This window comes from Pelodiscus sinensis, chromosome 2 (assembly GCF_052426305.1).
Source record: "Pelodiscus sinensis isolate ZL-2025 chromosome 2, ASM5242630v1, whole genome shotgun sequence".
In the NCBI taxonomy this organism is placed as follows: domain Eukaryota; kingdom Metazoa; phylum Chordata; order Testudines; family Trionychidae; genus Pelodiscus; species Pelodiscus sinensis.
This window is the reverse complement of record NC_143053.1, coordinates 23,993,646-24,020,691: the sequence shown is the minus strand read 5'-3', so window position 1 is coordinate 24,020,691 and position 27,046 is coordinate 23,993,646. Positions and strand designations below refer to the sequence as shown.

Sequence of the window (27,046 nt, the reverse complement as noted above, 5' to 3'; positions counted from 1 at the left end):
GCAGAGGAGGAGGAGGGCAGGTAGTGGAATACGGATAGGTACCATACACATCTCAAAAACCCTCTGGTTACAGGTAAGTCACCTTCATTTCTTCATTGAGTTCTGTATATTTCAGACACAAGTGACTGGTAAGCTGTATTCAAACAGGAGGAAAATGTGAGGATGTAGTTGATATGGGTGTCTAAAATACGGATGCCCCTATGGCTGCCTGTGATGAAGAGGCCTGTTGTAGGGAGTAATGCTTTGTAAAGGCATGGATGGTGCTCCACGTAACTCCCGTAGGGTATGTCTACACTACAAAGTTAGTTCGAACTAACGGACGTTAGTTCGAACTAACTTTCATAGGCGCTACACTAGTGCTCCGTTAGTTCGAATTTAATTCGAACTAGCGGCGCGCTTAGTTCGAACTAGGTAAACCTCATTCCACGAGGATTAAGCCTAGTTCAAACTAGCTAGTTCGAATTAAGGGGTGTGTAGCCCCTTAATTCGAACTAGTGGGAGGCTAGCCCTCCCCAGGTTTCCCTGGTGGACACTCTGGCCAACACCAGGGAAACTCATCATCCCCCCTCCCGGCCCCGGACCCCTTAAAGGGGCACGGGCTGGCTACGGTGCCCGTGCCAGGTGCAAGCCTGCCAGCACCCAGCCAGCAGACCCTGCACCTGACACGGATCGAGCCACCTACCCGATGCCCCCCCAGCCCTCCCCTTCTTCCCGGGACCAGGCTGGCGGCTCCCGGGAGCTTGCCTGGAACCGCAAGGGGCGGGCACCCGCCTGGGCTAGTGCGGACTTCGTGGACCTCGTCCACGATCTCTGCACTAGGCACAGGAAAGTGGCTGGCTTGGGCAGGATAGCTGCCAGCCTGGCCACCCAGGAGCAGGTGTGCAAGAGAATCAAGGGGGTCCACTGAGACCCCCGACCCTGAGCCCTGAGCTTACAATGGCCGTCCTGGATCAGACCAAAGGTCCATCTAGCCCAGTAGCCTGTCTGCCGACAGCAGCCAACCCTAGGGACCCTGGAGGGGATGGACCAAAGACAGTGACCAAGCCATTTGTCTCGTGCCATCCCTCTCCAGCCTTCCACAAACCTTGGGCTGGGACACCACTCCTACCCTCTGGCTAATAGCACTCCATGGACCCAACCTCCATGACTTGATCTCACTTCCCTTTAAACTCTGTTCCAGTTCTAGCCTTCACAGCCTCCTGCAGCAAGGAGTTCCACAGGTTGACTCTTTGCTTTGTGAAGAGCAACTTTCTGTTACTAGTTTGAAGCCTGCTACCCATTCCTTTCCTTTGGTGTCCTCTAATCCTTCTTTATGGGAACTAATGAAGAACTTTTCTGTATGCACCCTCTCCACCCAACTCCTGGTTTTAGAGACCTCTATCCTGTCCCCCCTCCGTCTCCTCTTTTCTAAGCTGAAAAGTCCCAGTCTCTTTAGCCTTTCTTCATATGGGACCTGTTCCCAACCTCTGATCATTTTAGTTGCCCTCCCCTCTCCCAGCCTCTCTCTTCCCCTCTCTCACCTCCTTTTCCCAGTCTCCCCCAGTTTTGTTCAATAAAGACAGATTCCATTTTGGAAGACACGTTATCTTTATTTTGTACATCAAGAAGAGGGGCTAGGGAAGGGTAAGTGGAAGGAGGTGAGGGAGGAATGGGGCACGAGCCCCCGATGGGGAGGACTGGTCTGGCTCTGCGGGCTTCTGGGGGTGGAAGCTCTCCTGCAGCCCCCCAATTGCCCCCTCTCCCCAGATGGCAGCCTGCAGCAAGTGCAGCCGGGCTGATGGCCGAGTGCTGTGATGTGCCCAGTGTGGGAACTCAGGGCACTCCAAGCCAGGACTGCTTTGCAAGCGGGGCACCCCTGAGAACTGTCTGTCCGGGGTGGGGGTTGGGACCCTTTAAGCACAGCCCTCGGCTAGCCTGAGACAGCATCTCCATGGTCTAAGTCCTCCTCTGATGCCCTGCCGGCACTGCTTCCGGCCATCCTTAACCCCGCTTCAGGGTCCACTTAATGTGGACGTGCTAGTTCGAATTAGCAAAACGCTAATTCGAACTAGTTTTTAGTTCTAGACGCGTTAGTTCGAATTAGCTTAGTTCAAATTAACTAATTTGAACTAAGTTAGTTCGAATTAGCGCTGTAGAGTAGACATACCCTTAGAAATGTCTAGTGCTGGTACCATTCAAGGAAAAGAAGTTGAGGTTGCTTGTGCTCTTGTAGAGGCGGCTTTCTCCACTAGGAATGGAACACCTGACAACTAACAACATACAGTGATACATACTGAAATGCACTTACAGAGTCTTTGGGCAAATAATGCGTCTCCTCACACTCAGTGATAGTGGCAAATAGTCTCAATGTTTTCCTAAATTGTTTAATTCTTTGCAGATAAATGGTTAGGGCCCATCTGACACTGGGGAAATGCCATCTCTTTTTATTCACTGGGTTCATGAGGCTTTTGAAAAGTATACTGGTAAATGACTAGGTTGGTTAATGTGAAACTCAACTACTACCTTGGCAATGAATGTAGGATGGAGGTGACAGAAAACTTTTTCTTTATCAAATATGCTGTACAGTGGATGAGCCATGAGCTCTCCCCATTCGCTCATCTGTCTGGGCTCTGTGATGGCAATTAAGATAGTCAACCTTCCTGGGAAGATGTGGCACAGAATATATTGTCAACAGTTTGAAAGATGGTTGAGTAAGAACTGAGAGTACCACACTGAGACCTCATTTCAGTGTTGGATTCAACATGTGTGGGAAGGGCCTAATGAGTTCTTTCAGGAAACAAGTGTGTGTGTGTGTGTGTGTGTGTGTGTGTGTGTGTGAGAGAGAGAGAGAGTGACTCCTATATTTACCACTGTCACATAATTATGATATGTTTTGTACTATCTTTATGCCTTGTGAGATATCATTTTACAAGTCTTGATCTATAGAACATCTTATGTGCTTTCATTGTATGAGAAGTTATGAAGTTTTGCTATCTGTGTGGGTTACTGAAATATATTGTGAGGTAGGGAATACCCACAACCAACCTTTCAGGTACAACAGTGGAGCAACCAGACATGCTGAAAGCCTATTAAAAGGATTCCACTGTGCCAACAGCCAGCCCAGAAGACTTCTCAGAGAGCGCATACAGACAATGGAGATTGCTTGACCAATGGGGGGTGAATCCCCCACCTCATCACGCTGAAAGAAACTACGAAAAGAAGGAAGGTGACATCATCACTTAGCATCTCTCCAATCCTGCTCCCTCAAAAAACAACCAAAAAACCACCAAAAACAAAACAATCCAAACCAAACCCTCAACACTTGGAAGAAGCTGGTGTCCTGAGTTGTAAAGGACTATGAATATGTGTATAGAGGAACTATACCACCTGGCAGGATGAGACACTACTTGATTCTAATCCTTTTTGATTTTTAGAATTTAAAGCGCAAATTTGTTTTCATTTCTGAGGTAAACTATTTTGACCTTTTCACTTGCTACTTATGACTTAATATCGTAAGTATTGGAGTGGCACTGAACATGAGCAATTCAATCTGATGCCCAACCAAATGCCAAGACATACAGTGCAAAGAGTCTGATTGGGGATGTTTAATGTTGCCCTTATCCTGAGTTAGCAGAGCCAGAAAGGGCTGGATCATGATGGGAGGATGGTTTGACATTTGTAGGGGGTCCAGAAACCAAAACGGTCTGAGCCAATTGAGTGTGGTGAAAATAACCCTGGCCTTGTTGTGATGAATCTTTCACAGGATCTAAGAGAGAAGAGGAATGGGAGGAAAGATGTACCTCAGATTATCTGTCCTGGATAACAGAAGGACATCACTCCTAGAATCTCAGCCTAATGCTGTTCTGGAACAGTAGATATTTATCTTCTTGTGAAACTTTTTAACAGCAAGATGGTGTTTCTTGCTAAATGAAAATTTCATTCAAGAGGGAAGGTCTGTGAAGAAGCAATTGCTGAAGCTGTCTGCCAGAGAATTGTGCACACCCGCTAAGTGATGGGTACGTTGCTATGTGATGTTCCATGTATTCCAGGGCAAGACAGCAAGGAGGGGCTGCTGCTTTGCACCCCTTGCAGCTGCTCTGCAGGCAGCGGGGGGCCTCAGGTGGGTCACTGCAAGCATTCAGTGTAGCGCCATATTCCTGAGCAGAGAGGAGGGTGGTGGCTGGGCCAAAAAGCGATGGTGGATCACTGGAGGGGTAGCATGAACCTTGAGTGTGTTTACAAACATACAGGTGGAGGGGGGTACCCCCACTTTACTCCCCCGCCCCCAGTCACAGCCTGCTGCAGACAATGAGGTAGGAAAGGAGGCTGAAGTTGCCACGGTAGGCCGGAAAGCACCTTGCGCAGCGTCCCTGACTGTGACTCAGGTGCTGTACAAGCACAGATGCCAACTTTACTGGGGGTGCTGAATCTGCTCCAGCCCTACCCCAAGGTCCCACCTCCCTGCTCCACTCCAGCTTCCCCCCCCGCGCGCCCCTGAATGCCACATGGGGTTCACTGGCAGGCAGGAGGCACCGGGGTAGTGGGTAAATGCTGCCGGCCCACACTGGTTAGAAGCCCCCACGAGGACAGGCTGTTCTCATGGAGAATCCTGCAAAAAGTGGACAAAGCAGGCAGCCAAATGACATTCTATAGAGAGTACAGCACAACTTTAAACAAGCACGTTCTCCCATAGAACATCACAACGAAATAACCAGGAGGACATTACGTGAGGAGTTACTGTACTATTCTTATGCTTTTGGCGTTCATGAGTGAGCAGCATGAGGGGAAATCTACTCCGTAGCGCTATATTGGCTGTAGCTCATTGGTGAAGGTGCACTATGCTGATGAGAGTGGTCTTCTGTCAGCATAATTACAGCACCTTTGTGAAAGGCAGAAGCTATGGGGGTAGGAGAGTGTCTCTCACCAACATAGCACCCATGTGGACAGAGCTTAGGCTGCTGTAACTTACATTGCTCAGGAGTGTGAAAAAAACATCCCCTCCCACCGAGCAACACAACTTAAGCATAGTGTAGACCTGTCCTAATGGTTTTCTGGAGCTCCGGTATCTTCAGGCCAGTGCTTTCTGCACTTAGCTTGACCCTGATATTTTAGTTCATTGACACTCCTACGAAGAAAAAAAGTGTTTCCCCATTCACTTCACTTCAACTCCCCCCTAGCAACTCCAGCCTTTCCTCACCAGGCTGGGTCATTTCCCATATTGCCTGGCAGATGGATACTTCCTACATGACAAGCCCTCCCCCTCTTCTCAAATTGTTCTTATTCTCTGCCTCCCCACCCCAGCTCCATTCCTTGCTACTTGCTGACAGCAGTATGCACAATGTGCCTCTGGTGGCACGGGGCCAGGATTCCTCACCCATGGGGGCTTCCCTGGGTAGGCACTGGGTCAAAGAGGAAGCAGGACTCTAGCAACTTCTGGACTGGGAGAGATCAGCAGATTAGCCCCAGAAAGGGGCAGTCCCCACCCAGGGTGAACTATCCCAGGTTCTCCTCCCAAGCCGGTGCCTCCCTGGTGGGCTCCTCTCTCTGAGGCCCTCAAACATCTCTGCCCCTCCCTTTTCCTTTCTGTGTGAGGAAAAGTCCATTAATTCAGGTGTGGGCAGGGCAGGCATTTTCCAGGGTCTATTGTGAGCTAAGTGTCCCTTAATGGGCCACTCAGCTTCACTATTGACTTGTCTCTGGCCTTCATGTGTTGGCTAAACACCTTCTGGGCATAACTACAGGAGCGCAAACAAACATATAGTACAAATCTGAAAATGAAGCAAAATGCAGGACAATGTAGCACTTTAAAGACTAACAAGATGGTTTATGAGATGATGAGCTTTCGTGGGCCAGACCCACTTCCTCAGATCAAATAGTGGAAGAAAGTAGTCACAACCATATATACCAAAGGATACAATTAAAAAAAATGAGGCATTTGTTTTCTTTGCTGCTCCAGTGTGAGCCCCCCCCCCACCCCCCACCACTCCCACAGCACCCTTTGTTTCATGGTCAATCTGCCCCTGGCTAGTACAAAGCTTTTGGAGATGTAAAGAACTGTATTAAGTGCCAAGCTTACATCCATTATGTTTGCTGTGAAAAAAAGCTTGTCTTAGCCACCTGTCTTCCAGGATGTCTCTCATGGTTTGCAGAGTATGTACTAGTGAAGGTGAACTTCAACCTTTTAGAGTGCTGGGTGAAAAGCAGCTTGGAATGGTAAGCAAAGAAACCGGCTATTCTTGTTTGATTCCTAGAGTGTTCAGGAAAACAAGATGGCAAAACATTCCTTGTAAATAAGCAAGATTGCATCAAAGAAATATCTGACCCCATTCCTGGTGTCTCCTTTTAATGGAAACAACTGGCAAGACAATGATTATAGACTAACCCCCTCAAGTTGAGGGAAACATCAATACTTCCAAATGCATTTGAAGTTAGAAGGCATTCAGTATATATTTAGAAGCTTTAGGGCAGTGGTCCCCAACATTTTGGGGCTGCCGGGCGCCTGGGGGCGGGGCCGCTCATGCGCTGCACGTACGGGGCGGGGCCGCTCACAGGCCACATGACTGGGGGCGGGGCCAAGCATGCGCCGCACGCCTGAGGTTGGCACCGGCATGTGCTGCGATCCCAGGCAGGGGCTGCTCAGGTTCCGCGCGGCGCCCCAGGGGCCGGGGCCAGGGCCGGCAAGGGCACGTGCGGCGCCCCCGGGGCCAAGGCCAGGGCCAGCGCCAGGACCGGCAAGGACATGCGCGGTGCCTCTGGGGCCGGGGGTCAGGGTCGGCACTGGCACATGCGGTGCACCCGGGGCCAGGGCCAGCCATGCGCCCGGGGCTGGCACCTGCCGCACGCCTGGGGGCGGGGCCAGCCCAGATTGCTCCACGGGCGTATGTAAAGGGCTCGGCAGGCGCCATGGCACCCACGGGCACCGGGTTGGGGACCACGGTTTTAAGGTGTAGCCGAGTTAGTCTGTACAGGATAAACTTAAAAAAAATAGTCTGGTAGCACTTTAAAGACTAACAAAACATGTAGATGGCATTATGAGCTTTGGTGGGCACAGCCCACTTCTTCAGATGACCAGCGTTATGATAGTCTTTAAAATGCTACCACCCTATTCATTGTTTTGTTTAGTATGTATTTAGACAACAGTGGTATTGTAGGCAAAGCAGTGGTTGTCCTTACACATAGGCTAACCTATTTAATTATTGGCTGAGTTTAATTATTCGGGTTTTGCATGCATGATATCTAACTTAGAACTAGACTCCTGAGTTTCTTTCAGAAATATTGCAACATCAAATGTAATTAACATTATTATAGATAAGGCTACTATCATTCACTGCCCTTTGTTACACTTCCAATGGTAAGAGATGGTTTTCAATTGCTTGTAACTTTGCCAAATTTTCGCTATTTGGCCTGAAATTTTCCATAGCAGGCATCTGCTTTGGATAGCATTTTTTGGGGGGAAAAATTTTCATCTCAAGTGCTGGTCCCTATGTGTATTCCACACATGCACTTCACCAGTTGGAGACTGGAGATTAGTAGCACATTGTGGCCACTGGTTCTTGCTGGTGCAGTTGTGCTATACGATCCTCCCAGGACATAAACATCAGCTTGCCTCTCCAGTTCCTCCAGTGTTATCACTGTGATATTGATTGGGAGTCTAACAGCTCCTACTGGAGCAGGGCATTTACTCAGATTTGGGTGAGCCCTGAGCAAGTATACCATTTAAGAGGCAGTATGACCTCTTCATGAATATTGCAAGGAAAACCTTGGTTATGTTTTAGCTAAATTGAGGTGAGAATAGTGTAGCAAAAGCATCAAGTACATAATCAGTTGGAGATTAGAGAACCAGGTGGTAAATTCATTGGATTTTTTTCAAGATAATCCTAAATCATGTGGTTTTGCCAGGTTTACCCAGTTCCTAATCTCACTCTGTAAGTGGGGGTGGGGGTGGGGTGAGGAGGGAGAGAAAACATGCAGCTATAACTGTTTAACAACCTGTTTAAACATTTAGAAGATAAATCCCATCAGAGCATTGCTCTTTACTCAGGAGAGATCTTCTTAAGCTGTCACTCAGAGCTACTTAACCGTTAATACCCCTTACTAGATCAGAATTCTTCTATCCATTGGAAAAAGCCTGTCAGATCTAAAACAAAGGTTATTTACAGCACAGCTTATCACAACCTTGCTCTTATTCACACACATTTTTCTTGTAATTAAATTGTTACACCTCTGCGGAAAAAGGCACTTCAGTTGCTCATTCAGTATGGTTTGATGTTTTTATATGCCCCCAAAGCTTTAGGAGCTGAACATCAACACCTGAAATTTATCCTATCAATTTTCCCACTTGCTACAAGGCTGAGGGAATGGACCTTGTATTTGCTAACAAGCAGCTTACAGTTACATTCACTGTAAGTCTTTTTCTCCCTTTCCGGCCCTCCTTTGTCTTAAGATTGTAAACTTTACATGGTTAAATCCTCTATCTTTATATACTCTGCAAAAGCACTCTGAAGTACACTTTAGATAGATACCATAGAAATTTAAAAGTTTGCTATTTTGAAAAAAATTTGGCCTTAGAAACTGAGGTAAATAGGAGCAGTTGGGTGCTAGTATTTTTGAAATTAAACAAGTGCCCGAATTTAGGCTTGCTTTAAATATTCAAGAACAACTGTGTCCCCCATGTAACAGAACTCAAGATAAACACTTTCTTCTAGACTATTGTTGCAATGAGAAGATATTTCCTCAAATTTAGGAATCACAAAAGACACCTCCTCCAAAAGCAAGGGTGGGCAATAATTTTTGGCTGGGGGCCACTTTAAAATTTTGAAGTGGCCCCAGGCTGCCCGAGAGTTAAGTTCCTTCATGTTCAACTCACGTAAAAATTAACTATGATTTTTATGAATATGAAAAACAGTGGTTAAAATACTGTAGTTTTATGCCCTCAGGAGCTAGACAATGTAAGATGGCTTATTGTTGTTGTTAATACTAATCTTAAAAGTTTAGTATGGAGTATTTTATGGACATGGATACTAATTCGCGATACAAAGACCAGAATCCCCTCTGGTGCAAGAGTTCAGAGGAAAGCTTACATTATGGAATTCCTTCCCCACAACCACAGAATAGACAGAAAAGGTATCAACTGAGCATCAGACACTGAAATGAATTGTTTAGTCTTTGCGCTCAGTTTATCTACACACACACACATACCACTTTCTCTAACGTTCAGGCATACATTACACGAGAGAGACAAACATATAAATGTATACATTTATATTTATATACATATATATGAATATGCATGTGCACATCTCCACAGTGCTTGGACAAATGCAAACATATCCGAGTCAAGCATGTTCTGTTATAACCCAGGTAGCAGAGCCCTGTGGATTAGGACAGTTTATAATTTTGAATCTCAGAACCAGACTGTACAAAATGAACTGTATGTGCTGTAGGTGAGCTGTAAGATTTGAATGTACAGGAGATAAATAATCCAACAACCAAGCATTACACTGACTCACTGCACATTGAGCTTTTAATGTTGAAGGAGAAAACTTTAAAACAGTTGAACACTGAATAGTTATAAATTACAAAATTGCAAACTCTTTGGGAGCCAGGACTGTGACTTTTTGTGTCTTCAGACAGTGCCTAACAGTATCACATTTGGGGAGCAACCACAAGTTAATTCTAAAGGAAAAACTAAAACACATAGATGTTAAACAATTTAATCAAAATCAAACCAATAAAGGTCACAACCGGGATTAAAACTTCGGTCTATTGATTCTCACCTCTGTGCTCAGAACACTAGAATGGTGCTTTCTCTAAACAGTCACAATTCCAGGGACACCTTTCCACTTCGTATCTTATGTGGGAAAAAATGAGAAAAAACCCCATCAAGCCACTACCATATTCTCTTTCAAAATATCAGTTGACAGTTCCTAGCCAGGTGTTAGGTCAAACTGTACAAATCATGCTTATATTATTGTTACCATGTCTTTCCTTCTGGACCTCACCTGTTTTATCTCCGCTGCCTGCCGCATCCTATCATTAACCAACATTGTAAGTTTTTGGGGGTATGGTCTTTGATTAGGGTTCCTCAGTGCCAGTGCCAATATAAATATATCCCTTTTCAAGTATAGCCATTTAAAACATCTGCTTTCCAAAGTATCTAACAGCAATATAATCTTAAAGCCTCAGAGGTAAGGCCTAAAAGTAACAGAATAGTCTTAAGTAAAGCCACATTAAGGAATATGTTTTAATATCTCGTTTCTTGATGCATTATTTTCCCATAGATTGTAGATAATTTGTTTCTGTTCCATAGTACACACCAAAAATGAGACAAGATCCAACAGCAGGTATTTCATATAAAAAGTGTTTATTGGAGGGGGAGGGAAGGAGGTAGAGAGGGAAACAGACTAGATTTAAAAAAAAAAAAAAAGTCTTCTTGGGTACTTTTGAACACTATTTTCCTAGATGTAACATCATTCATTCTCTCAGGAGTCCTTTAACAAAAACATTTGAAAATAAAATATTTAACCTAAACACAACCATTTTATAACAGAAATCTGAATAAGATGTAAAATCCACCCAATAGTAATAAACTGGTACATGAAAATAAAAAAAAATAAAAAACCCTACCTCTATGTACAAATGAGGAGAAAATGTAAAAAGAAGCAGTGATGTTTTTACATGTATTGCCAAAACTTTTAAAAACTGAAGCTTTAAAACAAAATATTGGCTAGGCATGTTGGCATAACCAAACTGCACAAATCATAGCTAAAGACATCTGAATTCACTCGCCTTTTCAAGTCCCAGACCTAGGCTAATGTAGTTATATATTTTTTCCTGTAGATTCATGAACTGACATTGTAGAATACTTTCAAGTAAGTTCACTTTGACAATACTAAGTTTTTAATGCATACAGATTTCCAAAATGTTTTTAATTTCAGCAAAAGGCATTTTTTCCAAAAAGTGTTTTCCCAAATTCGTTTTATTTAATGAAAAAGCTGCCTTTGCCAAAACAATTTGCATATTTTATTATATTTAAAAGCCTGATTAAGGGCAAAACATGCATTAAGTTTTTCTGCTAAAATTACAGAAACATAATTGCAGAATGCGATTATATTCAAAGGGTCATGTCCATAATAAAAATCTTCAGCTTAAAAGAAGCTTGGAACTTTAAGAGTTTTAGTATCGGAAAAAGGCAAATATTCTATGTATTATTTTTAAAATTCTGACATTGCACTGCTGTGGTTAAAGCAAGAAATAGCTCAACAGAAGATTATAGGAAAGCCTTTGTCTTCTCAGGAGGTCTATGCTTGGTTATACAATACTGTCTTGGAAACAGTGCTTCATCAGAGGTCTGGCAGTTGGCTTCTGTTTAAAACATATTTTGCCTCATAGCATTCATCAAAGGCTTAAAACATAATTGAATCTGGCAGTACACATGGACAGCATGATGTTCAGGGGGTTGCCAGTAGACGTGGGGTCCTTATATAAAGAACTGTTTTCTTTGTTTAAAAAGGAAAATGAGTGGGAGGTGGGGAGAAAGAACATGGAAAAAGAAACCGACTCAGAACCATAAAACACTTTTCTGAATCAGATTCAGTTCACAGCTACTGAATATAGAAATAGAATGTTTCAAATTTAGATTGTGACAGCTTCTGAACTGCTAGACAATTCATGCTTTCCTATTTTCATAGAAAAAGATAGAGGCTTTAATTATATATATCTTTCTAAATGCTCCGTGAACGCTTTGGGTTGAGTTCTAGAAGTGCTCACTTCAGTCCGAAAGTGATGGAGAGCGAACTGATCGCCCGCTGGCTGGGCTGTTGGAGAAAGTGAAGGGCTCCTTATCTTTTTCTTTGTTGTCATGTTTATGTTTATGCTTATGTTTATGTTTATGCTTTTTCTTCTTTTTCTTGTGCTCGTGGTGGTGGTGGTGATGATGATCACTGTGTTTTGAGGAATTTGATTCTTTACTAAAGGTGGAGAGTGGAGCTGCTGGCACTGGAAGCATGTTCAGCTCTAGTGAAGACTGTTCTTTACCTAAAACAGAGATACAATTGGAATTTCAATTTTTCCACTGCAATAAATTATTAACTCACAATGTTAAACAAAGCTGTTGCTGGAATATAAGTCAGTATTTACACTATCATGTCTCCCATCATATTTAGTATTCTAATACAGATTCTGTTGGTATGCTGGTACCATTATCTTCTGGTATTCCCAGACAAGCATCTAAGCACACTGACCATTTCCATACTGTAGACTTAATTCTTAGCCCCGTAGGTGGGATGGGCTACTCCCTGCTTTAAAATGGTATAAATGTATCCCAGATGATCAGTGACAATACATTTAAGAAACTAAAAACAATTCTAATTTCAAGACATCAATATTCCATCATCGAAGTTCAAAAACCTAATAAACTGTATGCAGTGGTTAAATCTTATGTTGCTGCTGCTTCTGCACAAAAATGAATTTTTACGCTTAAGAGAGGAAATAAGCCAATTTTTAAAAATAAGTTATTTTTAACAAAAGCATTTATTTTCTCTTCTGAATTTTACAGACATTCAAAGCTTGTCATTTTAAATAAACAGAAATCCCAAATGAGGACAATTATAGTAATAGGATAACAATATTCTTTACACATCAGGATTTCACGTATTGAAGCAATACAGGAATGTTACCTCCAAGTAAATACAGGCAGATTTAATTGACACAGCAAGTCTGTTCTATAGTCTGAATTTTTCCTTCCTGTTATATGTAGTATTTTACAGAATTGCAGAAAGATTGTCTTTCCAGTGCACCGTGATTTGGTGTCTACCCTTGCACTGGCAAAACTCAGTATAACTGCCTCTGTTTTGGTAATCCAAATAACTTAGAAATTAAAAAAAAAAAAAGGAACCAACTTTGCATTCTCCTTCAATATGACTGACAATCATAGAGAAAGGCTTTAGAAAGCTCAATTTATTTAGTGTATCTACAAAAAAATTAAGAGGTAATTTGATCACTACTTAGAAGTGCTTACATGAGAGAAGATTTCAGAAAATACACTGATCTTTAATCAAGCAGGAAAAAACATAAGGTCTAATGTCTGGAAACTGAAGCTTAAATTCACCATAGATATACAGGGCAAACTCTTAACAATTAGGATAGGTAATTAAGCACTGCGACACTTTATCAAGGGTTATGATTTGATTCTCCATTACCTGAAGACTGGATAGATACGGGCCTGATTTGGTGAAATAAAATGCTTATGTTATGCAAGAGGTCAGACCAGATGATCACAGTTTTCCCTCTGGGCTTAAATGCTATGAATCTATGAACATTTTACAAAATTTAATCCTGAACTCAGCAGAATAATATATGCCTTACTATATTTATGTAAACATCATCATCCCAATTCAAAGTGGCTTTAATTTCTGATACTGTATTAGTCTTCAGGTTGGACCTTTAAAAACCGGACTTCTCCCATCGATTAACACCCCCGGTTCAACATCCATGGGTCTTCTGGGGCTAGAGCACTCAGAGGGAAGAGCTGGGGGCCTCATGCTCAACTCCTTTTTCCCTCACCCTCCCAGAGCTTCTGGAGAGCTACAAATAGCAGTGTTCAAGCTCAGCGAGGGTGGGAGAGGAACAGGGATTGGTGGGGCGGAGTTCGGGGGAAGAGGCAGAGTGGCACTGACAGAGCAGGGACAGGAGTGCAGCCTGGTGGCAGCAGGGCTCTACTCCAGGCCACTGACTATGGGGGCTCCGCAGCTGCCCTGCCTCTTCTCCCAAGTGCCACCTTCTGTCCCCACCCTGTCAGTGCCTTCCCCTTTGCTGCCACCAGAGTCGTACCCCACAGCTGGTGGCCATAGAGGAGCCGGCACTGACTTCCCCAGTCTGGCAAATTCCCCTGGTTTGGGGCTAGTCAGGTCCCGAGGGTGCGAGATCAGGGAGGTACAATCTGTATTATAGTAAATGCATGACATGCACATTGCACTTGTTAACCAATTTAACCAGTTAACCAGACTTTAATGCATATTAGTCACATCACTTATCACTCTACCCAGGGCAGGTCTAATCCAACTCTGTAGGCCACTGCCCAGTTTACCTCAAAAAGTTAAGAGACTATTTCATGACTATACTTGAAGCGGTTCTTTCTTTTCAGTAATTTTAAGTTGCTCAAAAGACACCCCCCCCGCCCCACTGAACCTACTGAACTAAACTCATTCCTTTAACTCCTACTTTGAAGCTGAAAGCATGCTGAAATACCCATTATGGTGAACCTATAAATCTTAGCACAATGAAAAATAAACATGTCTGCTCAAGATGTAGAATATAACTGAAACTAGGGATCTAAAATCCCATTTAACAAGAGCCAAGCAAGAGTAGCTCCTGTCTGCAGTGGGCCCCCTACAGGGTTGGAGCAGCCCCCTGCCCGCAGCAGGCAGGGAGCTGCTCCATCCCCCACTAGTTAAACTTAACCAGTAAGTCTAACCTGTTAAGAGTGAGACTTACCAATTAACTGGTTAAACCAGGGGTGGGGAACCTAAGGCTTGGGGGCTGGATGCAGTCCTCAGCTTGCCTGGATCAAGCCCCTGAGGCTCAGGGCTCCCCCTCAGCATTGGGGAGCCTGCACTAACACTCCAGCCCCTCTAAGGCTCCCAGCGGGGCTGGAGCATACAGTCTACTCGCCTGGACTCCACTAGGGTCTGGTATGAGAGGGGAATGTGGGGAGTGTTTTTCTCCTTCTCAGTCATGCGCCAAATCAGTGAGAATTTTTTTTCTCATCATTTGTGTGCAGCCCTCAACTTGATTTTTCTGTGGGACACAGGCCCCCCCAACCCAAAAAAGATTCCCCACCTCTTGGGTTAAACATTCACATCCCTACTAAACATTCACATCCCTACTAGACACCTCCATTTTATGAACACCAATGTTCCGTACAATCATTTAAAAAAACATTTTTCCCAAACAGCAGGCACTGAGAGAATCACATAACAGTAACATTCCTTCACATGCTGATGCATTGGAAATTATCTTGCAGTGGCTTGAATGACAAAAAGAAAGTGATGCATCATACTGCCACCTATGCATCATACTTACTGTCATTTTAAGATATTCAATTGTATAAAGTTTTTGATTTTATGAATTTCTCAGTCCCAATGAGTTCATGAAATATGGATAAAGAAGGCTTTACTGCAGGTAAGGTAAATAAAAGCATACACATACTTTACGTGCACACAATATTATATACACATGTTTTATTTGCATGTTACATTGGCCAAATATACTATGTGTGTTAAAGGTTATTTAAATAAAGAATTCTATTACTATGAGTCGCAGTAAAATAAAGAGTAGTGATAGACTCTGACTAACTTTAGAGGAGAGAGATTTTCAGATCCATTGTTTTGTTTCTGGCTCACCTCTAATAATACATGTCACATTTCAGAATGCTAGGTTACACCAGCATTACAGATGCCAAAGCATATTTCTGAATCTTCCAACTGTGGAAGGGGAGGGGAACAGAGCAAGTACTGGAGGTAGTAGGTTAATAGTGATAACCAAATGGTAAATGTTCCTGAATGATAGGTCAGAGTTCCCCTATGAGAGAAGCATGAAAGAGTAGCTGAAAGGTGCAGCATATTTTTTTTTCCAAGTTTGTTTTTAGTGTAAAACAGTAGGTCTCTAGCTCCTATGATTGCAAAGAAAGCTTTCATAACGTGAATCCAGTAAAATCAATGCAAAAACAAATGTCTGAGTTTGCAGACAGCCCATTGATTCTTCACTGCTCTTCAGAGCATGGACAAAAAAGTATACTTCGGCATTTCCCAAAGTATCGGTTGTGTTGCCTAGGGGCAGAGGAAGAATAACAGACTAGCCAAGGAAGTACAGAAAACGTGTATATGTTAAGACGTGTATGCCCTAAACCTTAATACCACTTTGTATGGAACAATAGGCTTAATATTCCAGAGAGGGAGGCTCATTTTTCAAAAGTCTAGGAAACACTATGACAAAATGATATTCATTAAACTGATCACTGAACTATCCAACTAAATGTTAGACTTAAAAATCAATAACATCACTAATTTCTTCCTTCTGCAGTTGACTCCCAAACTTATATATTCATGGTTTTATATACCAACAACTTAAGGGAATTCCAGTGATGATCACAATGAAATCAGCAAAAACAATGAGGAATAGTATTACTAAAGAAATAAGCACAGACAGCAGCAACACTTTACATACAAATGAGGAAATCAAGGGTGATTAGACTAGCTCAAATCCTTTCATACACTTTTCTTTAAAATAGAGCCAGCTTGTGCCACAATCCTTGAATCTAACAACATTCACTTCCTTCACACAGCTTCATTGCCAACAGCTGTTTTTCAAAAATTCCAACAGCACCAACTCCCCAAAAGACGTGATATTTGATACTCTCAATGAATGCTTTGAAGTCAACATAAGCATCATAAATGTGTCAGAAGAAGCCTGCACCCGTGCTTGAAGTAAGACATCTATAAATTGGACCTTTGTAAGGGATTAGAAGGACTATATCCCACCTCCTTTAGGCATTGATCCTCCCTAGACAGAAACCAGTATTGCACAACCAGTTCACCGTTTCTCCCCCAGGAGTCCCTTTGATTAACATATACTGAATGCCTATGTCAGGGTCCTGCCAGTCCAGGTAAGAAGAGCTAAAAAAAAAAAAGTCTTTCTAAGGCCATCAATTTCACTTCTATATAGGCCAAAAGGGAATTGCTGCAAGAGATCAATGCAATTTCTTTTCTCATGGAATAAGAGTCTGAACCTGTGTTTCTGACATAACAGCAAGAAAACCAATAACAAAGAGCTCACGAAATCACTTTTGAAGTGATTACTATTATTCTTTCAAACAGAATATACAAATTCAGAATACACTTGGGATCTTCCTTTGTTCTGGATGTGCACATGCCAACATAATTCTCAGCTTTTCTCTGCTCCAACTAGTTGGGTAGGTATGCAGAATTAATGAAACTGCCATTATTAGAGGAGTTTGGAGACACCAATAGTAACTAAGACTGGGGACTCATAGAACATCTAGTTATTCAAATGGCATGTTACAAAGACTGCAGAGATATGACATAAGACAAGTAACACACATGGGACTACAGACTTCATTTTAAACTTGAATGTTTATTTTACATGGGTTTTATTTTGATAAGCTTTAACTTTTTTTCTATCAAAAGGACAACGTTCAGAAACAAGCTGCTTGACTTATGTCCTAGTTCCTAAATACAAAGATTACTAAATTGTTTTGTTTGTGAAATAATTACAACATCTAGTCATAAGCTGTCCACTTTATTTTTAATTTTGCTGATGGCTGAATGTTGAGGGGCTGTTAGTTTGTTACGGCTTTTAAAATACGTTTTTATTTTACTGGGTGTTGAAATTTGGTAAAGTGGTGAGGTATATATCTATATATTTATCTATCTATATCTATATCTATATCTATATATATCAATCAAGAGATCTCTACATCTAGACAAGGCCAAGTCAGCTTCCTCAAAAATGGTCTCTTGTTCTGTATTTTTATATTTTGGGGGGAATTGCAGACTTATGGCCTCTGTGATATGTAAAATCAATTTTTTTTAAAAATTGCTGGCTTAAGTGAGACTTGTCCCATAGGATGATTGCTGAAGACTCTCTAATTTGCACCTTATTGTTCTGAACACTTTGGAGGACAGCACTACAAAGAGAGAGCAATGTTCAAAACTGTAAGACCCAAGGGAAGGGCCAAGTAGCCTTACCCTCTGGATCAATGAGCCACCAGATCTTCCAGAATCCTAAATCTGATCATTCCTCAGTAAGGAAGAAAAGGCATCAACAAAAAAGCCTAAGCCTGTCTTTGGACAGTCTCTCCCTGCACACAGAATGTCTGTCTGCTAACAAGAAATGCAGAGTCAGCAACATCATTGTCTGGCTCCTCACAGTTCCAGCTCTTATTTCATAGGGTGACTAGTTCATATAATTCTTCTATTATTGTATCTTATTTTTTTCCATTTTCATTCTTGTTTTTTTTATTAGGTGGGATATGCCACCACATTTATTCTATACATACAGGGTGTGGCTGTCTGTGTGCATCTGTATAGCATCACCCATATAGTCCACACAAGGAAGACAGTAGAAAGAGAGTTCTCCAACTTTCTCCAAGCCATAAAACAAAGCCTCAAAAATACTTATTAAAGTGTGTTCTATTTTTGTTGGGTCCTAAGTATTTAAAGCTCTTCCAAACAAGAGTTGTTAAACATCTGCTTATGAAAGGCCTTTTTAAAGGCTCACATTGTAGTTTATCTTCACAGGAGAGGACTGAAAAGAGTTACTCATCAGTGATCACAGAAGAATTGCAATCTAAGGAGGAAGCTCTGTAATTGACTCTGAAATTGTGGTTCAGATATTAGATCATTTGGTTTTAGTATCAAAATACTGCATCAGTTCCAAGTTAAAGATTTGACTAACCTGGTAAAATTCTTTAGTTGGGATTTATAACCAAAGGGACAAGCACATCCTTAGAGCCCTTTTTATAATATTGTAAGCATTATTTGTTGTGTTAAACGGACAATTTAACTAATTTGATGGTTTCAAATTATACCAATACTGATATTAATTTGGTAATTGTATCTTTATTTAATAGTTGTATTCCTTTAAGTTTAGTATTGTTAACAATAGAGTTGAGGATACATTCTCTTGAGCTTTTTTACATTTTGTTTAATATATTTATTAAAATGTATAAAATGCCATAATTCTTTCAATAAGCCAAGTAGCTTGTTGAGGAGCTGTGTGGACATTTGTTTGTCAATCTAAAAACCTGATCAGATCCCTCAAATTACTTGAAACAAATCATTCTCACAGTAAAATTAGCAATTGCAACAGAATGTAAGATCTATATGGGTTTTAACAGCAGAATGCACGAATGACTCCCTGTAAGACCACAGATAAATGTCTCAATGATATTATGGCTTTTATCTCTAATGGTTGTTACGGTTATATCAGCTTTCATACAATTCCTTCTGAAGTACCTAGAAATGCCAATCTTCAGGAAGGACAGAACGTGTAATGTACAGCAAACTAATATGCAATTTAATGTGCTATACCGGTGCCAACAGAATCTCAAAACCTAAAAGCCACCAGAATGGAAATGAGTGTATTTTGGAGAATACTATTCCATACATACTGCATACTTAGATAATATATATTAAAGCTAATCTAACACAATTACAGCAAATATTTCAAGCTTTAAAAAGTAAAGTGAAAACAAGCCTCTGTCAGTGCTGCTACCTTGTTCTGAGAAACAAGAATTACTGCTCAAACCTACCTGCACTGTTAAGTACATTGACAACTGCAGGTAATCCTATCTCTGGTAATCTTATCTCCCTCTAGCGGCTGCTCCTTGTGACAATAACAGCATGCTATTTACTCATAGCTGACTGAGGGCTTGTCTGTCTACATGATGTGAAGTGTACATCATGTGGGGTGCAGGGTCTTGTGCACATCAGTGTAGTGTGAGCTAATTGGCCTGTGTGGACCCTACTAACATGCACTTAAGTTCCCTAGTGCACCTTAATGTAGTGCAGGCTACATCAACATGTACTAAGGAACTGTCAGTGTATTCCAGAAGAATACACATAAACCAACAAGCACGCAACATGCTGGTGCAGTTTAGAATTTACATCCCAGCTGGTGTGCAAAATCATACCACAAAAGCAAGTCCTGTGTTAATTTATTTTGCCAAGGAGTAGGGATTTGTGCTCTTGATACAGGTCCCAGGTTGAATTTCAACTGAAAACCATGGTGTCTGTATATATTTAGCCATGATATGCTGAATTTGTACATCAAACTGATCTCCAACAATCTGTAACAGTGAAGACTTTTGTAGATCTTACCACAAACTCAAGTATATGGTCATAAATGCATTATTTTAAAAATATGGCTAAAGTATTTGAGGCAATATTTGCTCCACTCATTATGACAAGTTTCAAATCATTCCAGCACACTTTTCACACTCTAGCTAAAGGAACCAACAGATATGCACTTTATATATTTTCAGAGTCTCGTTTGCTTATTTATTTTTTCTTTTTTGTTAGTATTGCAGAGCCAATATAACTATGAGAAACTGACCTTCATACAATTGTACATTATGAAAAGGTTTGTAACTAAAGTTCTATTTATTACGGGTTGATGATGTGTTGAGCCAGAAAAGCTGAACTCAGGTTTATTGTGCAGGGGTCGCATTTAACTCAAATGTGTAATCCTGTGATACAATTTTTATAGTGATTGATTTTAGAGTATGACTACATTTTAAGAGCAGCGGAATATGAAAGTAAATAGATCATATTTTAAATCTGTCTGATGTAAAAGCTAATCTAATTGAAAGAACTATCTAATGGAAAGGACACTTTCCCATAGGGAATAAACTCATTTTACCAAATTCACCTGTGCAATATAATGTAATAGTCACCTTACAGTCTAAAATATGACATGAAGGCTGGTGTTTACATTAGAAAGAAAAAGTGCAAAGTCTTGAAATTTTTATGACCTTTTAAGACTGATGGTGGAACACTCCACTGTTCTTGATGATTTAACAGCAAATAAAAATTCTGTTTTTCATATTAGAAATCTGATCTTCAATGACTTCAGAAGCTGAAAAAATGCTTCTGTTGATTCACAGCTGCTGTATTTAGGGAAGAACTATAAATAACATAACAGCAAGTTTAAAGGATATTTCACAGTTTAATTATTTTTTGTAAGATGCATAGAAGCATTCATGGTTTGAACAGCATAAAAAGAATGTCACTTGTATTAAGGGCATTTTAAACCGAAGTTTGAAAACTTTTTCCAATGGAAGCTGAACTGTGAAAGGTGTTATAATTACAACATTAAAAACTGAAATCCTATTTATTCAGAAAATAACCAGTTGTACTGCAAGCCTCCCTTTACTATCCTTGTTATGGGTCTCAACCCTAACTTCTTGGGCTGACTTTATGGGTGAAAGGATACAAAAGAAAGCTTGCAAAGCAGTAATATAGCAAAGAAAATCAAGTTTACATGGTGTACTGCAAAACACAGTAACATGGAAATATTTGTGTTTGAGTCCAGTTTATTATCCTGTGGGGAAATCAAAAAAGCATGCTGAATATCACTCACATATAAATATGGCAACTTTCAAAGCCAGCATGAACTGCCTCTTTCCAGCTGCTATTTGCAAAGCTAGAACTATGTTTGGCGAATTCCCTAATGTTTTGTAAGAGCTGATGTGAGCCTGGCTCACAGCTCTGAGGAGATGCTGTATATGGACTAAGACCCCACTTTTCTTTCAGGGTACCTTGGTTTGGAGATGACACGAGTGTCTTGATATCTACTAAAAAGATGGTCTACTTTATCACCTCCATCAAAAGGCACTTCAATACCACAAACAGTTGAAGTGCACTTACTCTGCCAGTTCTGCAATAATTCAAATCCCTCTGAAAATCTTGGCTGTAAAGACTCACTGATATCTTTCAAAAAGTAAGAAAACTGCATTTGGAAGCAATTCTATTTAGATAAGGTATGATTTTTCCTCACTTGTTTGTTATTTGAGCTCATCTGCCTTTATTGCTCATCTGAAATTCATACCAAAAAGAAATTTGTACCAAAAAGAAAAAGGTGAAGTTTTAAAAGCAAAGAATATTTTTAATATAACTGTCTCTAGCAGTCTAAATCATGGAATAGAAAACAAGGGAAAAAAACAATGCAAAACGATCAAATGGTCTCAAAATACAGTGGTGTATGGAGTGTAGTTGTAGCCATGTTGGTCACATGATATTAGAGATAGATGGTAGGGTAGGTAATCCTCACTCACTTTATCTCTCAAAATATGATTTTCAAAGGCGTGAGTTCCATGCACATTCAAAGTCAAATATAATGTCTGATTTCTTAGTGACCTAAGAAACGAAATGTATTTCATCTGAGCTAAATGTATAAATAGCATGGGTAAGTGGGTTATTCAGTACCTAATCTCAGACTAATTTTTTTGTCCATTATAGGTTTCTATAAATAATGGCCAATGGGCCTCCATTCCACTATGTTTTAGAAAACACCCATTCTGAACCTCACCATACTTAATATGGAACTATATTAGAACATGGAGCTGGCTGATGGAGGGTCCCGTAAGTCCCATTTGTAAACAATTTGGCAGTTTTGCAGTTCTTGTTTTTGACTTTATACCCCATAGTGTATAAAATATTAAAACAAAATGTTGCAAAACATCACATAAAAGTTATAAATAACCCTCAACATACCATCTTCATATGCTAATGAGTATCTGAGATGACTCAGATGCCCCAGCATGCACCATGCTTTACAATAACAGCAGAAAAGGAGATGTACAGTGCCAATCTATAAAGAAGGGAAAAAGGACAACTCTGGGAACATGGCCCGTCAGTTTAACAATAGCAAAGGGAAAGAAAATTGAGCAAATAATCAAGCAATCAATTTGCAAACACCTAGCAGATAAGTGGGATAAGTAGCAGTCAATGTGATTTGTAAAGATAAAATTATGTCAAACGCATTACTAGCTTTCTTCTACAAGAGAAGAAGCCTTGTGGATACTGGGACAGCAATAGATATAGTCTCATATAAACAAATCAGGGAAATATATCCTAAATGGAGCTATTATAAGGTGAGTGCAAAACTGGTTTGAAAACTGTTCCCAGAGAGCAGTTATCAGGACTACACATTCAAGATGATAGGGCATATCACGTGAGGTCTTGCAGGGATTGGTGCAGGGACAAGTTGCCTCCAATATCTTCATTAGTGATTTGGATAATGGTATGGAATAGGGATGTTAGCTACTAGGTACAGGCAGTCCCTGGGTTACGTACAAGATAGGGATTGTAGGTTTGTTCTTAAGTTGAATTTGTATGTAAGTCGGAACTGGCGTCCAGATTCAGCCGCTGCTGAAACTGACCAGCGGCTGACTACAGGAAGCCAGAGGCAGAGTTGCTCTGTCGTGGGCTTCCTGGAATCAGCCGCTGATCAGTTTCAACAGCAGCTGAATTTGGATGCCTGGGACAGAGCAGCTGGGGCGCTGCTGGGTAGGTCCCGCAGCGCCGCACCTCAGCGCTGCGGGGACCAACCCGGAAGCACCCCAGTTGCTCTGCCCCAGGTGTCCCCAAGTCAGCCGCTGCTGAAACTGATCAGCGGCTGATTCCAGGAAGCCGGGGCAGAGCAACTCTGCCTCGGGCTTCCTGTAGTCAGCCGCTGGTCAGTTTCAGCAGCGGCTGACTTGGGGACGCCTGGGGCAGAGCAGCTGGGGTGCTGCTGGGTTGGTCCAGTAGCGCCTAGGAGCGGCGCTGCGGGACCAACCCGGCAGCACCCCAGCTGCTCTACCCCAGGCGTTGTCGGCGAGAAAAGCCTGGTCTGCTGGGAGGGGGGCGCACTAGCTGCGCCCCCCCCCCCCCCCAGCAGGACCAGGGAGACGCGGGTGGCGGGACCGCTGAGACGCGCCGCGGTCCTGCCTGCATCCTCCGCGGCTTTGCTCCCCATCTCCCTGGTCTGCGGGGGAGGGCTCCCCCCAGCAGACTAGGGAGACGGGGAGCAAAGCCTCGGAGGACGCCGGCAGCGGGACAGCCGTGGCGCATCTGGGTTGTCCCGCTGCCCGCGTGCTTCGCGGCTTTGCTCCGCGTCTCCCTGTTCTGCTGGGGAGGGGGGCTCCCCCCCAGCAGAACAGGGAGACGCGGAGCAGCTTTTCTCGCCCTGGAAGACGCGGGCGGCGGGACCGCGGCGCATCTGGGCGTCCCGCCGCTCCTGTACTCTGGGGCGAGAAAAGCCCCATACGTAACTGCGGATCCGACATAAGTCGGATTCGCGTAACTCGGGGACTGCCTGTATTTGAATGGTCATGTAACTGCATGAAATCTTTGCGGTTACACGACTATTTGATAGTCCCTGGGGGGGGGGGGCCAGCAGTTAAGTGCACTTCTGCCCCACTCCCAGGGAGCTCCCTGCCACCTCACGCTACTGCCTCTGATACAGAGGCAGCAGCACGGGGTGGCAGCTGGGAGCTGGTCCGCAAGGGGGGCCAGTTTAAAAACCAGCTCCCCACGCAGACCAGCTGCCCCCCGCTGCTGCCTCTGTATCAGAGGCAGCAGCGTGGGATGGCAGCCACCCCTGTCCAAGGGGATCTGAGCTCCCCATGGACAGAAGCTGCTGGGAGGAGGGGAGGAGGGAAGCTGCCATGAAGCAGCCTCTGTCCACGGCAGCCCAGGCCATGGACAGAGGTTGGTCCAGCAGCAGCCCCTGTCCGTGGAGGGTCCAAGTTCCTTGTGGACAGAGGCTGTTGCCGGATCAGACTCTGTCCACGGTGAGTTTGGATCCCCCTCACCTCCACAGATAGGGATTGCTGCTGGGGACCAACCTCTGTCGGTAGCAGGTCCAGGCTTGCTGCAGACAGAGGCTGTTCCATGGAATGAGGAGCAGCCTCTGCCCGAGGGGAGCTTGGAGCTTCACGCACAGGGGCTGCTGCCACAAAGCAGCGTCCCGTGCTCCCCCCTTCCTGTACTGCTGCCTCTGACAGAGGCAGCAGCACGGGTGAGAAGGGACAGGTGGCACTGCAGAGCTGGTGCTTGGGGGAACCGGCTTTTAAGATGACTCCTCCTGTACAAGGGTCCAACAGCAGAAGGAGTCACCACCAGCTCGAGTCCCTGAAAAGTACTTTATTATGTGCTGCTCGGATCCCCCCTTAGTTACCAATTCAATATATACCGGTTCAATGTCGATTACGGCGTCAGGGTCACTGTCAGTTGCATAGTCAAAATCGCCATAGACTAATAGCTCCTTAATCACTATCAGGCACAAGTTAAGCTTTCCCCAGACGGGGCTCCCTCCCTCCCCAGTGTAGACAACGAGCCCCAGTGGCAAGGTAGGGGGACCCGGGCCTGCCCTCTCTCCCCGGGTCCTGACCCAGGGTCCTACGGTAGGGATGCCAATTCCTGACCAGCGGATGGGGTTGTGGCCCCCAAACACACCTGCTCACGGGTTCCACAGCCCTGCCCTGGGCCGCTTCCTCCCCCACAACCTATAGCTTCTCCCCACTCACAGCTGATTCACTCTCCACTCCTTTCTCCCTTCCCCTGGGTCCAAGCTCCATTTTAAGTCCCCCACCAGCTTGGCGGGTGACGTTGTCCATCAGCGCCGCCGTTGCCATTTTCCCCGCCTCTGCTGCGCCTGTGGCTCCCTTAACTCTGGCCACGTCTTCCGCTAGGGCTCAGGTTTCTCTGTCTGCGGCTTCCCTGCTGTCATGCATCTCCTGCAACCCTCCCTCTTGCAGATTCTCCCAGAGCCCCCCTAGAATGCGGGGTTCCTTCACCCCGTCACACCTCCCTATCACTGGCTCCTGCTTTCCCTCCATTGCCTCTGATACAGAGGCAGCAAGGGTGGGGGAAATGCAAGTAATCGACAAGATTAGCCAATAAGGGTAGGCTCATCGGTTAATCATACAGTCGACTACTCGCTGACATCCCTAGAATGGACAGTGCACATACACAGTTTGTGGATGAGACCAAACTGGGGGGGAGGGGAAGGAGAGTTTGCAAGTGCTTTGGGGATAAGATTAAAATTCAAAATGATCCAAACAACCTGGAGAAATGGTGTTAAGTAAATAGGTTGAAATCCAATAAGGTCAAATGCAAAGCTCACCACTTAAGTAGCAACAGTCAACTGCAATGGGGGGAAACTGCCTAGTAAGGAGTACTGCAGAAAGCGATCCAGAGGTTATAGTGTATCATACGCTAAATAAAATTCAACAGTTTAACACAACTGCAAAAAAGTGATCTTTCAGGTATGCTGTGATGGTGTGCACTCATGCTCTTTCTTTTTCTTGGTGCCCCCTATAGGCTGTGACCATTATCAGGTGGGCCTTCTGTGGCTCAGGCCTCTCACTAAAACACAGTTAACATGCATGAATGAGCCCCTTCTGGGGTAAAAGGTCCAACAGAGTCTTTTCCTGCCCCCTCATTGGTGTCTTCAGCTCTGTTTCCCGGCTCAGTTATCAAGTCCTTCTGGGTTAGCTTTAAGTCTGTTACGGAGCAGTGCCACCAGCACTTTCTCCCTGCAGCCTCTTTGTCTTAGCAGTTCTCACTGACCTAGCTCTCCAGACCTGTCATCTTCAGCCCTCTTCTGAGGGGTAATAAAGTTCAACAAATAGTTGACCCCTCTGTGGGATTTTCAGATCTGTCCTTGAGCCCTTTAAATGCTAGCCCCTTTCTTGAAATTCTAAACAGAACTTGTCCCCTTGCCTACAGAGTTTCACAGCCTTGAAACACTTCCTGGACCCAGTCAGTACTCAGCTGCTCACGCCCTGCAGCTTCTTTTATCTGAGCATGGTGAGCATGGATTGGTTGCTTGCCTGCAGCCTTCCTAGCCAGGTCTGAAGGACCTACTTTCACTGCTTCACCATAAAAGGTTGTTAACAAGAGGAGGGTGAAAACTGTTCTTGCTACCCTCTGAGGATTGGACAAGAAGCCATGGCCTTAAACTGTAGCGAGGGTGGTTTGGACATCAGGCAAAGCTCATTCATTGTCAGGGCAGTTAAGCACTGGAATAAAGTATCTGGGGAAGCTATGGAACCTCTATCATTAAGAAAAGGTAAGACAAACACTTGTCAGGAATGGTCTGGTTACTTAACTGCCACTTTCAGCATTAAAACTTTATTTGTTGAGGGGTGTGAAAAAACATCCTCCTGAGAAACCAAAGTTTTAGCGCTGAAAAGTGCCAGTATAGACAGTGCTTTATTGTTGGGAACTCTGCTCCCAGAAATAAAGCGACCACTCCTTGTTCAGGGTGAGGTTTTTTTTTTTTTTTAAATCACGAGGCGAGCTCTCCCCGGTGACAAAGTGTGACTACACTGCCCATGCCAATGGACATTGTTGACATACCCTACATAGTTTTGCCTTGAGTTCAGGGTACCAAATTAGAGGACTACTGAGGTTCCTTTAAGTCCTATATATCTTATGACTGACAAACACACTTACCTTAAAAAAAAATCTGTAACCCTTATATTTAGAAGTAGTCCTAT

The 27,046-nt window shown here is 43.3% G+C and overlaps 1 protein-coding gene across 2 annotated transcripts in view; it reads right to left on the bottom strand.

Moving 5' to 3' along the window:
• Positions 1-10,325: 10,325 nt before the first annotated feature.
• Positions 10,326-27,046, bottom strand: part of TAF2 (TATA-box binding protein associated factor 2) — a 113,729-nt gene continuing 97,008 nt past the window's right edge. For both annotated transcript variants that reach the window (XM_014577326.4, XM_014577327.4), the window contains one exon: positions 10,326-12,015. In XM_014577326.4, coding sequence (XP_014432812.1) covers positions 11,750-12,015 — 266 coding nt within the window. In that variant the 3' untranslated portion in view covers positions 10,326-11,749. The remainder of the gene's footprint in view (positions 12,016-27,046) is intronic.